The sequence below is a fragment of the Leptonychotes weddellii genome, chromosome 13, assembly GCF_054177405.1.
Source record: "Leptonychotes weddellii isolate Sample4059 chromosome 13, ASM5417740v2, whole genome shotgun sequence".
In the NCBI taxonomy this organism is placed as follows: Eukaryota; Metazoa; Chordata; class Mammalia; order Carnivora; family Phocidae; genus Leptonychotes; species Leptonychotes weddellii.
The window spans coordinates 75165489-75181434 of NC_138381.1; the positions used below are offsets into that span (position 1 = coordinate 75165489).

At 51.2% G+C, this 15946-nt stretch overlaps 1 protein-coding gene and 1 long non-coding RNA gene across 14 annotated transcripts in view; one reads left to right on the plus strand and one right to left on the minus strand.

Annotated features, from left to right (window-relative positions):
- Positions 1-15946, minus strand: part of KDM2B (lysine demethylase 2B) — a 117593-nt gene that overhangs the window by 16695 nt on the left and 84952 nt on the right. For 11 of the 12 annotated variants that reach the window (XM_081802293.1, XM_081802289.1, XM_081802288.1 and 8 more), the window contains one exon: positions 1720-1944. In XM_081802293.1, coding sequence (XP_081658419.1) covers positions 1720-1944 — 225 coding nt within the window. Of the gene's footprint in view, positions 1-1719; positions 1945-11852; positions 12059-15946 lie in introns of those variants that run through there. The other variant, XM_081802299.1, reaches the window with a different exon arrangement.
- Positions 11287-14752, plus strand: LOC145716866 (uncharacterized). Of its 2 annotated transcripts, none has more exons than XR_014139816.1 (4): positions 11287-11405; positions 12692-12958; positions 13300-13543; positions 14533-14752. It is a non-coding gene; the product is annotated as an uncharacterized LOC145716866 (long non-coding RNA). The 2 variants fall into 2 exon arrangements; XR_014139815.1 differs by having other exon boundaries at positions 12692-12806.

The following is a 15946-nucleotide window of genomic DNA, read 5'->3' on the forward strand; positions in this document are numbered from 1 at the left end:
TGATCTCAGAATCATGAGATCAAGCCCCAGGATGGGCTCCATGCTCATCATGGAGCATGCTTGAGATTCTCTCTCTCCCTTCCCCTCTGCCCCTCCCCCCCACTCATGCGCGCATATGCGCGTGCATTCTGTCTCGCTCAAATAAATAAATAAAATCTTAAAAAAAAAAAAAAGCTGCCGTATGTTCGAACAACCCTACTTCTGGGTATATATCCGAAAGAATTCAAAACAGGATCTCAATGAGATACTGTTCACAGCAGCATTATTCACAAGAGCCAAGAGGTGGAAGCTACTTAAACGTCCATCAACAGAGGAACAAGTAAAGAAAATGCAGCATATACAAATGGTGGAGTATTATTCAGTCTTTAAAAAGAAGGAAATCCTGACTGGTACAGTTGGTAGAGGATGCAATCTTGATCTTGGGATCGTGAGTTCAAGCCCCATGTTGGGCACAGAGTTCACGTATTTTAAAAAAAAAAAAAAAAAAAAGGAAATCCTGATCCATGCTACAATACAGATGAACCTTGAGAACATTATGCTCAGTGAAGTAAGCCAGTCGCAGAAGGAGAAACACCACTTATATGAGGTATCTAAAGCAGTCACACTCAGAAAGTAGGAAGGTGGCTGCCAGGGACTGGGGGAGGGGAAACGGAGTTGTTCGATGGATATAGGGTTTCCATTTGGCAAGATGAAAAGGTTCCAGAGATCAGCTTGCACAACAATTGAGAATATAGGTAATATGACTGCACTGGATACTTAAAAATGGTTAAAATGGTAAATTCTGTTCTGTGTTTTTGACCATAGTAAAAAAGAAAACAAAAAAACCATAAAACTAAAAAACACGCACAGTACGTGTGGAGGGAGAAGGGGAAGGTGCCCCTGGGCTCGGAGGGACAGCCACAGCCAGAGAGAAAGGCGTACCCGATGCCAGGCTGGGCCTTCGGAGCTCACCCAGGAATCCTGTCCCTCCTGCTGAGCCTGCTTTCCCACAGGAGCAGAGAGATCATGGAGGCCCGGGGAGCAGCACCCTGCGGAAGGCAGAGCGTGTGTGCTGGAGGTCCTGGATGCACGGACAGACCCCGGGACCATGCCAAGTTGCCAGAGTCTGTGTCCACTGCCCTGTCCTGGAGCAAGGCTGGGGGCAGTGGGACAGTCTGCTGGAGGGGCCAAGCTCTGCAGCAGCCCAGCTCCTAGGCACCATAAATCAGTCCTCTTTATCTGGGGCAGCCCCCTCAGGAGGGGCACTGACCTTTCGCCTAGACCTCTGACTTTGAAGGCAGGACAGGAAGGAAGGGAGGGCCTAGAACCGTCATGAACTGGACCATAAATGTTGGCAATGGGGTCACAGACAGGACAGGCTGACATCTTTAATGGCAGAGACTTCAAAGTACTCCGTCATCTAGGGAAGGAAGGAGTTCTAAGACCAGCAGCCTATGAAGAAAAAGGAGCCTAGCACGGGTAAGTCTGCCCCCCAGTCCTGCAATGTGGAATCTGAAACAGCAGTGGTCTGAGTCCCCTTTCTTCCCACAGGGAGCACCTTTTAGGGGTTTCCGCAACTGGAACATTCTCTTTAAGGGAGAGACCACACCAAGGAGCAGAACAAGCCAGGGAGGTGGGGTCTGGATGCAGAGGAGGGTCAGGGTGCTCCCGGGGGAAGGCGGGGCTGCGCCCGGGGCTCCGCCCCCAGGGGCATCCCTGGAGAGACTGCGCCGCACTCACCGCGATGCACTGCCTCATGATGCAGCTCTGCTTCATCCGCCCGGGGCCCCCGAACTTCTTCATGTCCTTGCAGAAGTGGCACTCTCCACACTCGGTCCGCAGGCAGGCCTCGCACTTGCGGCATCGCGTCCGGCGCCGGCGAGCTCCCGCCGTCGTCCGGTTGGCGGCCAACTTCACGGCCGCGGCCGGGCCCAGCTTCCCCTTGGGCCGACCTACCGCCCGGTTCTGCAGGAGAGCACACAGGACCGGTGAGACGGGCCCAGGGCCGGGTGTCTGGGGCTGATGTGTTCCGGTCCCAACCTCAGGACCTCGGATGGCGGACCTTATTTAGAAACAGGGCCTTGGGGCGCCTGGGTGGCTCAGTCAGTTAAGCGGCTGCCTCCGGCTCAGGTCATGATCCCAGGGTCCTGGGATCGAGTCCCATATTGGGCTCCCCACTCAGCGGGGGGCCTGCTTCTCCCTCTCCCTGCCTCTCTGCCTACTTGGGCTTCTCTCTGCCAAATAAATAAAAAATCTTAAAAAAAAAAAAGAAAAGAAACAGGGCCTTTACAGAGGTGATCCAATTAAAATAAGGTCATTAGGGTGGGCCCTAATCCAATAGGGCTGGCGTCCTTAGGAAAGGGGCGGTTTGGACACAGGCACAGAGGGAGTGCGTGTGGAGACACAGGAAGGAGATGGCCATGTGACTGGAAGTGTCTATAAGCCAAGGAAGCCGGCAGCCCCCAGAGGCTAGAAGAGACAAGGCAGGATCCTCCCCTAGAGTCTTCAGAGCGAGCATGGTCCTGTCAGCACCTTGATTTCAGACTTCTGGCTTCCGAACTGAGAGAGAATAAGTTTCTGTTGTTTTAAGCGCCCCCGTTTTGGGTACTTCGTTATGGCAGCTACAGAAAGTGAACAGAGGCCACCCTGCTTCTGAGAGCACGTCCTGGTTCAAGACCCTTCCGTGGCCGCTGCATCTCAAGCACAGGCCCCTGCCTGCCTCCGGCCAGGTTCTGCTTCCCCCGAGAGGCCGCACACGGCCACACGGAAGGCCTCTGTCCCCTCGGCCAGAAACACAAACCCCCTCCCTACTCCAGTGGGCTAAGACCTACTCATTCTGCAGGTCCCAGTCTACATACTGCTTTCTTCTGACAGCCCTCCCTGTCCTGTGTTCGGGGCACCTTCTACGGCCTGTGTTCTCAGGGACCTTCCCTTTGAGACACAGAGCTCAGGAAGGCAGTTATAAAGAGTGTCTTGTCACCACTGTCCTTTGACAAGATGGCCTAGCACACAAGGATGTGCTCAGTAAACCAAACAAAGCCTGGTAGAATGAGACAGTAACCCTAAGGAGGCTTGACTTTTGAGTTCTTCTCTAAACGGGCTCCAAATGCGTCTTTCCCTGCGACTCAGAAGAAAACAGAGAAACAGCCCACAGCAACTTCTTTCAAGATACATCTCCAAAAGCTAGTGAAACAAAAGAAAAGAGAGAAACAGAGATGAACAGAAGAGCGGTACAGAAATGCCGAACAGTGAACCAGACAGCCAAAGGGCCTGCTCAGAGTCCTGCTGTCCGGGAGGGCAACCTCAGAGCCCCTTGTCAACCAGGATCCGTCGGGGAGCTCCCAGGTCAGCTGCCAGAGGACACCGTCTGCTGAGGTCCCCTGCACACCTGGCACCAGAAGTGGGAGGGGCCGGGATGGTAGTGTGTGCTGTCTGAAGCACCTTTCCAAATAGCAGGAGTCTGCTGAAAAATGGTTCGTCAGTCAGGGAGACAACTCCTTACCCCAAAACTATCTGATCGAATTGGCATCTAATGCTTACAAGAGCCCCTTCGCGGCCAATTAATCTCAAGTCCAGTCCTAGCCTTTTAATTTTACTTGCTTGCCACACCTGGATCCCTAACAAAAGCCCCTCCTCTTGTCAGCTCCCGGGCCCAGAAGTGTGGTTACTATGTATCACAACAGTGCAAAGGGTCCTCCTTCTAGAGACCCCTCCCTGCAATACCACAGGGGCTATCTAGAAACCTATAACCACATCAGGAAGAAACTCAGTCCACCTTTCTCTGTGAATAAAGCCTCACCATCATCCATTTCTTCCGCAGAGCAGTGGTCCCTGAAGAGAGCTGAAAATCTCACACTCCCCCCTCAACCCCCTTTGGTATTGACACCTTGGATCCTTCCCTCCAATTTATTTTCCTAGCAGCCTGCAACATTCAAGGGAGCCCTGCTACTCTGGATCTTTATCCCACTCAACTTGTACTGAACTCCAGAGGAAAGGGAGACACGAGACATGGCTCCAGTGGCCCATCCGTCCTCACCGACCCCAGCCTGCTCCCACAGAGCCACTCCACACTCAGTCAGGCCCCCCTCAGCTAGCCCGGCCAGCGGCCCTGTCACCACTGGGCCTATACGCCACCAGCTGCGTTGGGGAAGGGGCGGCTCCCATGCACACTGCTCTGTCTTCCAGCAATGAAGGTCCTGCGGCCCCCCTTGTCACACACGGGAGGAGCTCAGCAGCCCTAACACCGGAAGAGGGACAAATCGGCCTACACATCACACGCGTCCATTCAAGTCAGGTACTGCTGCCAGAGGAGTAGTTTAAAAAAAAAAAAAAAGAGGTTTCAGAGCCTTTGGAGTTAGAGAATGATACACAGGGGCCACGGACCTGAACACTAAGCAGCTGACCAAAGAGCAGCAAGTGTGCCAGGCGGAAGCAGCCATAAGGATGGTGACAGCAGTGACAGCGGATACTTGCTGAATGCCTGCTACTGTGATCATTTTACGTATGATAAGACCTTATTTTCCCAACAAGAAGCCCATGACAGATGCCATTTCTCAGACGAGGAGACTGGAGGGAGAGGCAAAGTAACTTGCCCATGGTGACAGAGCCAGCAGAGGATGAGCACGCACCCAAACTGAACACCATAAACCAGAGCTGACGAGCAGGGTGAGTCCACTGGAGGGGAGCACACACCCCTGGAATGGGCCCACGGTTAGTGCCTTCACACCCACAGTAGGGCAGGTGCCGAAAAGACGTACAGAGAAGCACATTCACTTCCAGAGAAACGGACACCAAGAAGGCTTTTCCCTCTCTTCACAGCACGCAAGAATCAGAGGTCCCACCCCTATAAAGAATGCATGTCCTGGAAGCAGCTCACTCCTCTAAGCCCCGAAACACAGTCAACAAGGTGGATGATTCTGAGCCTCAAGTCGGGCACAGAGAGGACAGTGCAGTCCAACATCCAAGGACAAATGGGGTGAAGGGCTCAAACTCTGACCCCCAGAGCAGGAGAGTCTAAGGACTAGCTGCTTTGGTGAAGGACTGAAAAAAAAAATTCCCAGAGTCCAAACATGGCTCTCTCCTCCCACTCAGGAACGTCAGGTATAAACAGCCACTGGGCGCCTCTGGCGTTACTGGCTGCGAGGACAGCGTCTCTCTGAAGTGACACGCTGGGCCGATCCAGCCAGTGTCACAGAGCTCAAATGTGACTGTGAAACAAGCCTACCTTCCAGTGCTTTCCAAAGCACATTCCCATCCAGAGAAGCACTTTTCCAACCCATGGAAAAAACAAATCCTCCTGGATCCTGATGGCAGCTGAGACATCCTGGAAAATGACAGAGCAAATGACAGACAATGTCCTGGAAGAGGTGTGAGGAGGCCCTGTTTTCCGAAGACCTCGACTTAGGCGGTCTCAGCCGGCTGCCAAGTCAAGCCAGAAAAGCTGCTGCTGCCTACAGCCTCATGACCAGCTTCTGTGGGAAGTGGGCGCCAGCTGGCTTGTCAGGAGTCAGTCGAGCAACACTTGAAATGCTGGAGCCTAAGACAGACCACCCAGAAAATCAACAGGTGAGAAAGACATTGGAGGGTCTCCATGAAGGAAGGTAAACAAGCCAAAGCCCTGTCATTCTGGCGTGAAGCTTCTGTCCTAATCTCTTCTGTGTGATATCTAAAGGTTCATCGCCCAATTCTAAATTCCACTCTATCCTACCTTTGCCTCTATTTGTTCAAGTAACCCAGAATGCATCTTTGTTAATTTCAGCACGAACTGGTCTTCTCAGCAAAAGGCAATGATGGCATCCACTGACTTTCCCTTACAAACCAGTCTTCTCAATCCCAAGGCCTCTTGTTGATTTTATCAGCCCAGCTCCACCTGCTAAGGAAATCTGCAGCCCCCATGCCCCCACACACAAATCATAGCATTCCAACACCTCTTCTCCACCAGCTACTCCTAAGCATCTTCCTTAAAGGGAACATCAGTACAGCAGTTCTTTCATTCGTTCCACAAATATTTACGGAGCCCCTCCTATCCATCAGATCCTGTCTTCCTGAATATTCATGGGCAGAACCTCTTCAATCCCTCATCACTAAAACTCTGGGATTAAAATTACTTGGAGTAACCTAAATTAATGAAAAGACATTCCATGTTCATGGATTCAAAGACAATATTGTCAGGATGGCAATACTCCCCAAAGTGATCAACAGATTCAAAGCAATCCTTATCAAAGCCCCAGCCGGTTGATCCTAAAATTCATGTGGAAATGCCAGGGACCTGGAAAGGCCACAATGATCTTGAAAATGAAGAATAAAGTTGGAGGATTAATACTTTCTGATTTCAAAGCTTAACTACAAAGCTACAGTAAACAAGACCACGTGGTGCTGGCATAAAGACATACGGATCAATGGAACTGAGAGTCCAGAAATAAAACCTTATAATACTTATGACCGAACAATTTTCAATGACCAAGTGATTTTCAACAAGTGTGTCAGGACAATTTAGTGGGGGGAAGAATAGTCTTTTCAACAAATGGTGCAGGGACATGCAAAAAGAATGAAGTTGGACCCCTACCTCACACTATCTGCAAAAATTACCTCAAACATGGATCAAAGCCCTATATGTAAGAGCTAAAGCTGTAAAACTCTTAGAAGAAAACTGAAGGGTAAATCTTCATGACCTTGAATTAGGCAATGATGTCTTGGATATGACACCAAAAGCACAGGCAGCAACAACAACAACAAAACAGATAAACGACTTCAAAACTAAAAACTTTTGTGCTTATTGAGGCACAATCAGGTGAAAAAGCCCAGAGAATGGAAGAACATATTGCAAACAATACCTCTAGTAAGGGACTAGTACCTAGAACACATAAAGTACTCTAACAACTCAACAATAAAAAGACAAACATCCCAATTTGAAAATGGGCCAAGAATTTAAATAGGAATTTCTTCAAAAACACATATATAGGGAAGCCTGGGTGGCTTAGTCGGTTAAGCTTCCAACTCTTGATTTCAGCTCAGGTCTTGATCTCAGGGTTGTGAGACTGAGCCTTGTGGCAGGCTTCACGCTGGGCATGGAGCCTGCTTAAGATTCTCTCTCTTCCTCTGCCCTCCCCCCACCATGCTCTCTCTCTAAAACAAAAGAAAACCTAAAAAACCCATATATACAAATGGGGAATAAGCACATGAAAACATGTTCAACATCACTAGCCAACAGAGCACGTAATCTGCACTGGAGACTCATTCATTAATGAGTCACACATTCACCCACCTGCCTACCCAAGTGTTTTTTGGCTGAGAACTATTACCAAATTCAGTGCTAGGTGCTGGGACTACAGAGATGAGTAAGATGTGTTCCACACTCTCAAGGGCATTACAGTCCAGGGCAGGGAGAAAGAAAGACAACCATGTAAATACAACGCAATGTGACAGTGATGATGATAATGATATTAAAAGTAACTAATCACTCTTTTCAATATTTGCCATCAGTAATCTATGAGATAGAAATTATCATCTCCATTCAGAAGTGAGGAAACTGGAGGCACAGCAGAGTTAAGTCATCTGCCTAACGTCATATGGCCAATGAACGAGAAGCCGCGCTAGGAGGAGTCTGGGCAGGAGCTCTAAAGTCTGGATCCTGAAGTGCTGACCCAGAAGAAATGCCTCATCTCACTAGGAAGGGAGGTTGGGAAGAGGGTCACAGACACAGGAGGTGGTGACTCAGGGAGAACAGGCCTCTGCATTGGGATAGAGGTGGGGGAGAGAGTAGATATTCTAGGCAGAGAAGGAAGAGTAATAAGATAGAGATGTGAAACTACACAGCACATTCAGTAGCCTGATATGGCTACTGGAAAACAGCCTTGAGATGGCAGGAGCCTAATCCTGCAGGGCCTCATAGGACACAGAGAAATGGTGTCCCCTATAAGAGCCGCTAAAGGACTTTACATTCAGGAGCAACACCATCACATCGTGGCAAGTGCATGAATATTTTTTTGGGTGGTAAGCAAGATGAAAGGCAGGGAGAAGAGATTAGGATACTACAGTAGCCCAGGCTGAAGATGATGAAGGCATGAACAGAAGCCACACACGGGTTGACAAAGAGGGGACGATTCAGGAGATGTTTTAGAAGCAGACCCATGAGGCTGCCTAAACATGGAGTAAGCAGGCAGGAAGAGTCCTGAAAAGCTCTGAGGTTTCTGGCTTGAGCAACAGGAGAACAAGGGGTTTAGGAAGGGAGGAGAGATGAGGGACTCCATCATGGACACGCAGACTCTGAGGGGCCAACGGGACATTCGAGGAAGGTGGCCAGCAGGCAGGGGGGATCAGAGCCGATACACAACTGGAGTCAGCATCACATACTGTTAAACTAGTTAAGTCCACAGGTTGTCCAGGGAGAAAAGACAGAGTGAAAAGAGGGTCCTGGACACTGCATTCAAGACTACAAACATGCAAGGGCCAGTGTGAAAGACCAACCTGTGGAGGAACGGCCAGAAAGGCGGTTGTGTCATCACTGAACCAGGGAAAAGTTTCAAGAAGGGATGACTGTCAAGAGGAGTGAGAAAAACAGTGAAACGTGGCTGTGTGTTTTTACAATTAAGACAGTTCTGTGTTTCCCAGCAAGCTCTTCCCAACAGCAGCACACTGACACTTAGCCCCACAAGGTGTAGCCACAGCCCCCCAAACAGTATGGAATTCGTTTGTCATGCTAATGTTGTATTCTTCTGCATAACACAGATTCATCTCAACATATGTCTGTTCCCAAATCTTCGTGTATAATGGGCATTCCAGGAAAAGCTCGATTTTAGCAGCATTGTGGGGGTCCCTTAACACACACCTGTAGACTCCACGGAGGGCTCTGGTTTCTTTATATACTAAGGGTAAGGAGCAAGAGAATAAAAACACAAGAGCTACCAGAAACCCAGGGGATGAGAGGACCTCTGGAGAATTTGAGGAAAGCTAAGGATTTTTTTCCTAGAAAAATGCACACAAAGTCACAAACCTCTGCATAAAATTTCAGGAAGGTTGAGATCCCGTTCTTAAAATTTCACTAAGAAGCTATAATGAGTAACACATTATTTATGGCTGCATAAACTTCTGAGAGATTTTCCTCTTCATAATTTTCTGTTATTTTTTTTTTAAAAGATAACAATCACTTTTATTTATTTATTTTTTTTTAAGAAGGCTCCACACCCAGCATGGAGCCCAACACAGGGCTGAGCTGATATCGAGAGTCAGATGCTTAACCAACTGAGCCACCCAGGTGTTCCAACAATCACTTTTAGTTTAAAATAAGGAACAAAGCTTTTTTCACTTCAAGGGTTAAAAACAAAACAAAACAAAACAACAAGATGGAACAAGAATTCTCATTAACAGCCTTTCTTTAAGGGGCATCTCCTCAAACTGAAAACAGCTAAAGAATTTTCTGACACATTCTGCACTGGAGAAGCAAATGCAGTCCGTAGGAGAAGGCCCAGCCAAGAGTGACCACTGGCAAAGGGCATGCAAGGGGTGTCCTCCCACCCACCATCACCCCCTCGCTCCTGTCCCACACTGGGAGCAGGGGAAACGTAGGCTGCTATGGGAAGGAGTGGGCAGACAGGCCTAAGGAAGCCTGATGCCACCCAGGTGGGGACAAGAGACATGCACAGAATTTCAAGATGGAACAGGCAAAATTCTGATGATGAGGGGTGGTAGTGAGGGGCTAGGCACAGCTGCTGGGGGTAACTGGGCAATAGTAACTTCCCAACAGGGCCTCCACTGGTCTCTTCACACGGCAGGTGGTGAGTATGCCAGCGTGCCCATACTCCAGGACTTCCACCCTTCCCTGAAGGACACTTTACAGAAGAGTGGGGTCTAGAGCCCAGAGACTCACTCTCCTGTGGAAGACACAAAAGCTTTTGAGATCCTTAGAGGAAGCCACTGTTCTCAGGCCCAAGAAATCCCGAGGCTGGGAAAACTAGTGAGGAAGGCGAGGCGAGGAGCCCTGAGCCACAGCCTGGAGCTTCCGCAACTGCAGGGTCCTTCGCTGACAACCATGCTCTCTGCTGGGAATATGGGGAAAACCTGCTGCCCATTGACCTGGCTTAGGGGTCACCTCAATACACCTGAGTGGAACAAATCATCTTAAAGTGAACCTTGAGAACTCTGCTGACAGCTCCAGAAGAGCCACACAGGGCTGACTGATGTGTGGAGGAGGAAAGTAATCTGGCTACTGGGAGTACAGGTCCTCTCTTGATGGAAGTCTCTCTCAGGAGTGGCAGACCTGAAAAGTGTTTTTTAGCCCAGAGACATATGAAGTCTTGTCTCATACACTGTCAAAGATTGTATCTACCATAGGCCACAGGGTGTGGCCAAATTAAAAAACCAAAACAAAGCAGGTAACAGGAACCTCCATCCTGAAACACCAAAGCAGAGTCAATGCTGAATACAAGTGTCATCTTATGAATGAGCAGATGCAGAAAGGCTAAACTGTTGGTAGGGATTAGGTAGATCCAAACTCAACTGAAAATTTTTCAAACCAAGATTTGGCATGAGCCAAGAAGCAAGAACTGAGAACCATTCCCACACTGTGCTACCGACTTGATAAAGTTCCAAGACAAAACCACCTGGGTTGTCTCTGGGTTAATCCAATCGGTAAGACCAGCGAGATTCAGGAACACCGTAAGGTGCATGTGCCTGAAAAATATCCAGCAAAACTCAGAAAATAAAATGTAACTAAACAATAAAATTTAACTCGTTCGATAAAACCACCTAATGGTATGGGTGATACAACTTAAGTGAGCATATACAGCGCTTCCTCGATCACCCCTAATGGAAGGGACAAACGTTCCTACATCTCGGCCCGAACATTCCAAAACATCTTTATTCCACTGAGAAAATGCACCCAGGATTATAAATAAGCATCTTATTCACCTGGTCCCATGCCCACATGATAACTCAACCCACCCCATGCTTAATTCCTCGGACAAGTCAACCTAGCCTGTGTCCTGTTGCAAATATTGTGCAGATTATACTCCGTAAATCCTCAACTTTCTTCCCCCGCTTCCTAAACACGAATCTTCCCGGAGTAAATTCCGCCGTAAACACACCCAGGGCTTTGTTTTATACACAGATTTCTCCCCCCAGGTCCCAAGAGAGGTTGCTTTCCCTTCTAAATCCAACTGAGGCCAAATACTGCCATCTGGGGTCACGGCTTCCTCCCGCCCCGCCGCGGCGGAGCGCACTCGCCGGGTTCCGGATTCCCCGCGCCGGCCCGAGGCTCGCACCCCTTCCTGTCTCCGTCTGCCCACGGCAGGCGGCGGGCGCGCGGCGCCCAGACAAAAGCTCGGGCCGTCGGGCCCACGGGCCCCGGGCCGCGGCGTCCTCCAGCCTAGAGGCCGAGGGTCCCGGTGCAACTTTGCAAACAGAAAGGAGGGAGGCGCCGGCGGCCGCAGGTCCGGGTGCGCCCGGGGCGGCCGGCACGCGCGTGGGCCGCGGGCGAGGGCGCGAGGGGAGGGCGAGGCGCGCCCTGGCCGCCAGCGTTGGCGCCCGCAACTTGCCCGCGGGCCATGGCCCGCGCCCGGCAGGGCCCGCCCGACGGCGAGGCCCACATTGTCCCCGCGGCACCGCCGGCCACCCTCGCGCACCGCCGCTCGCACACGCCCCCTGCCCGGGCCGGCTGCGGGGCCCGCGGCGCCCCGGCAGCCGCCGGCCTGCCGCGCTCCTCCACGCCCCACTCGGGCCCGGCCCTGGCGGCCCCGCCGGCGGCGGCTGCAAAACTTTCTCCTCATCGCGGCGGCGGCGGCGTCGCGGCCGCCCCGGGAGCGTCAGTCGGTCGGTCGGGAGGTCGGCGGGCGGGTGGGCGGCGGGTCCCTCCCTCAGCCCCACCCCGGGCCGCCGACCTGGTCCGGCTCCGATTCATAGTCGTCGTCCTCGGCGCTCACGGACATGGCCATGGCTCATGGTGGGCCCAGGCTCGCGCGCGCTGACATGGCTGGAGCGGCGCCGCCGCCGCCGCCCGCCCGGAGCAGGCTCGGCTCGCCCTGGCTCGGGCTCGGGCTCGGGCTCGGGCTCGGGCGCCTGCTGCCGCGAGGAGGGAGCCGCGCCGCGCGCCTCGCACGCCCGCGCGGGAGGGGGCGGGGAGGGGCCGGCGGGGGGGAGGGCCGGGGCGCTCATGCATATGCATGAAGCGAGCCAGGAAGGGGCTGGCCCCCCGGGCCGGCGGGCCAATGGCGCGGCCGCGGCGCTCGGGCCGCACACAAAGGGAGCCCGGCCTGCGGTGACATGGGGGCGGGCCCGCTGAGGGCGGCCCCTCGCAGCCGGGGCGCGGGGACCGGGACTGCGTGGGGGCGTGCTCCACGGCCCGCCCGGCCCGCGCGCCACGGGATGCACATGGGGTGGCTGCACGCCGCCGCCGCTCTAACAGGAAATGCACGCCCGACCTGGGGTGGGGTCTTTTGTGTGGTCCTGCGGGGCGTCTCACGGGAGCCCCGGGGCGCACAGGCCAGGGGGGGCGGCCTGCACGCGACGCCAGGCAAGAGTCCCTGTGCACCCGGCAGCGGGCACACGGGCTCCCGGGTTTGTACATGCTCTGGCACCAGGACCTGATGCCTGCGAACCCGGGAGTCCTGTACCCGGAGCTTGCAGGCCTGCCGCCTGGCTAAGGTCCGGGGGCCCAGGTCCCCCGGAAGCGGGCAGTTGGGCTGGGCAGGTCCCCTGACGCTGCCCTCTCTGCCCTCAGGTTTGTCTTAGCAGATCGAGAGGGAGTCAGCGTGAAACGTGCGGTGGTGCTGGTGGGAGTTCCCATAGAGCTGCCTGACTTGGAGGTTACCTGAGAGAATGCACTCTGCCCCGAGGTGGGTGCCCCACCCTCTTGGACAGGAACCCTCCTTCCGGTGGTGCGGTGGAGGCGATGTGCGCTGGAGGCGATCTCAGAAGGGGTAGAGAGCTACAGGCCTGAACCCAGTTCTCCTAGGAGACTGGCAGCGCCCCGAGGCTGGCCCAGAAGGTGTGGGTTTCTAAATTCTTTAAACTGTAAAGGTTCCTCTTAATCCTTAATCCAAAAGCAGCCCACTCCTGCAGAAAACTGTTACTGGAAATCCAGATTGAGATTCATTATTTAAAAAAAAAAAGTCTATGGGGACTTATGCCACAGCCCTTGTTCTGAAGGAGGAGATCTGACCATTAGCTAGAGTGATCAATACGACCATCAAAACCCCAGCTAAACTCAAGACAAGGAGTGGGATTACTTAGCTGGGTAGCGGGCACACGTATCATCTAACTAGGAATGTTCAATATGACACTAAACATGCATACCTGTACCTGCTCAGTTTCTTCATCATTTTACAGATGAAGATAAAATGGGAAGGTTTGCCCAACCGAAAGATGAGCATCCTTCTGCAAAGAGATCAAAGGCTTTCCCAAGAAAAAGCTCATTAGCTGTGAAATCTGGTGATCAACTCTGCAGAGCTGTCCAACCGTTATTCATGCCCAGGCCACTGGCCATGAAATCCACTGTGAGAACAGAAGGGACCCACAGGCAGGTCATGGCCTGGGCTTTCAAGGAAGGCAGAATGTGTGTGGCAGAGACCTTGTAAGTAAAATTCAGGAGGCTTCTAGTAGGGAGTCGGCAGGAGTGAGGAAACAGGGATGTCAGTTTTACTGAGTGGATTCTGAAGTCTGTATGAAATTTATACACCCACTGACACTATGGGAAGAAATCCCAGGAGACTCGCTCTTTACTGAAACATATCTATTCTGAGTTTCCTTCCTCTCTTACGGTTTTCACAATCCACTCCAGGTTAACAAAAACACAAAGCAAAAGAATATCCCCCTCCTCCACCTCACTCCATCCCCAAAGATCTCAGCTTTTAAAAAAGCTATCGTGATGGACCAGTCTGTATCTGATGACCTCTTAGGAGCCATTCTACCCTGTAGGAAGCCCCTTAAAATAAAGGGGAGGGGCTGATAAAATGCTAATCATGCTTTCACTTCATTGTCATTCACTGTGGTCAGAACTGCAAAGGTAAAAAGATACCCAAATACCATGATACATCGAGAGAGAGGTAAGGAAGTGGGACTTTTTCTTGAAGGTCCATGCCATTGCTTATCAGGAGTGCGAGATTACTTAGACTGGTCTTTGGGCCGATTTCTTTTGAATGTTCCAAAGCTCTTTTCTGTATTTAAGGAAGTAAAAAGGCACGGTTCTCATTTATCATGGTGCAAAGAAAGAGAAAGGGAAAATGCTGATAAACAGAAGCTGTAACTAACACAAACTTCCTTCTACCATGTCATTTCTGAACTAGAAGGGGCCTCAACCAGACCCCCTCACTTCACAAGTGAGGAAATGGTGGTGCAGTGAAAATTAGGAAGTAGCTCTCAAGCCCAGGGTCCCTTATATAATAACACCACCCAGAAACGACACCCCCCCCACCTTCCAGGGGTCCGGGCAGTAATAGCAGCTAATATTTACTAACCATGGTTGAAGGGCTAGAGTCAGTGCTGAGTGTTTTGTAGACATTATCTCATTTATCCCTTTAAGCAGTCCCATCAGGTATGTACCACTGTTCACCCATTTTATAGAAGAGGAAACTGAGGCATATTGCTGCTCAGAAATGAAAGGACCTGGATCTGAACCCGCAGGCAGCTGGAGCCTGCAGCCTGGAGCCGGGGCTGTTAATCATACCACTCTAATGCCTTGTGCCAGAGACAAAAGAAGAGGATGCCAAATGAGACTGATGTTAAGAATCCAAGTGAAAAACTCAGACTTAATGTAAAATTAAATTAACTGTCCCTTATTAAAATTTGCAAATTCTGTATTCTTGGTTCAAATTCAATTTCAAGGCAGATAGGTATGGTTTTGGTAACCTTTGGTAACCAAACTGCTGTCTGATCATCTGTCAGGGGCCAACTCTGGAAGTAGGAAACCAGGATTAAGACATGATAATGCAGTGGGTTCTCTCCAAACATTAAGAAGGCTCCTGCCAACCACTATCCTAACACCTCTTACAAACTCCTCTTCTGACACTTGCAAAGAACTTCTTACTCCTCTGCTTCCCTCGATCAAGTTTCCTTTAGTTAACTGGCACACACAATTATCCAACATTTGTTTTGTATTAATAGCATGCTGGACTTTATATAAAATACATTATGCTAGCCCTGGCGCAGTAGGATTGCCATCTGAAAATTTAGTGTTTACATTGTGCTTTAGGCTTGTCCTTTCTCCCTCTTGACCTCATCTTTGAGTGACCCTAAGAACTGAACACTCTCCCGGCTCCACTTAGCCAAGCTTATGTTCTTAGAAAGAGCTTCCCAAAGCTGATGCCACCCGGGCAGTTGGTGCTTGCCCTGAGCCAGGAGGATCCAGAACTTTCACAAGTGGTCAGGAAATAAACAAAAACAGATGGGAGCCGAATCAGCCCTGGTCACAGTGGGCACCCACTTCCCCATTTTCTCTCCAAGTGTCATTTAATTTTCTGGTCTGCCTATCAGATCATGAGACACCAGGAACAACCCCAGTTTGCTGAGAGATTGTGCCCAGAAATAGCCACGCTGTCTCCAGTGCAGACACAGGTGGTGAGCTTACGTTAAAGGAGGGAAGCCATCCTCTCCATCCCCATTTCCGGGGACAAGGGACAAGCTGCCCCCCGGACTCTGGACTTCCCTAGGACAAGGGTCTCTCCTGCATGTGGCCCCTTTCCTTGGGCCCATGTTGAAAAGGGCATGGCTAAAGCTTGGGAACATTATTCCCCAGAGGATCAGGGCAGGGAAAGAGAATGGATTCTCTGTGTCCACACCAGTAACTGGCTGGCATTCCCCTAAGCCAATGGACCCCATTTGTAAACATGCCCCTAAGGAGGGAGCAGAAATGACAGAACAGGCGCGCAAAGGGGAGCTTCCTAGTGCAAGTAATAATTTATACTTAACAAGCAACAGAGAATGCATGCTTCAGTTATTTTACTATATTTTGCCATTTGTCTCTCTTTCAATAGAGTTT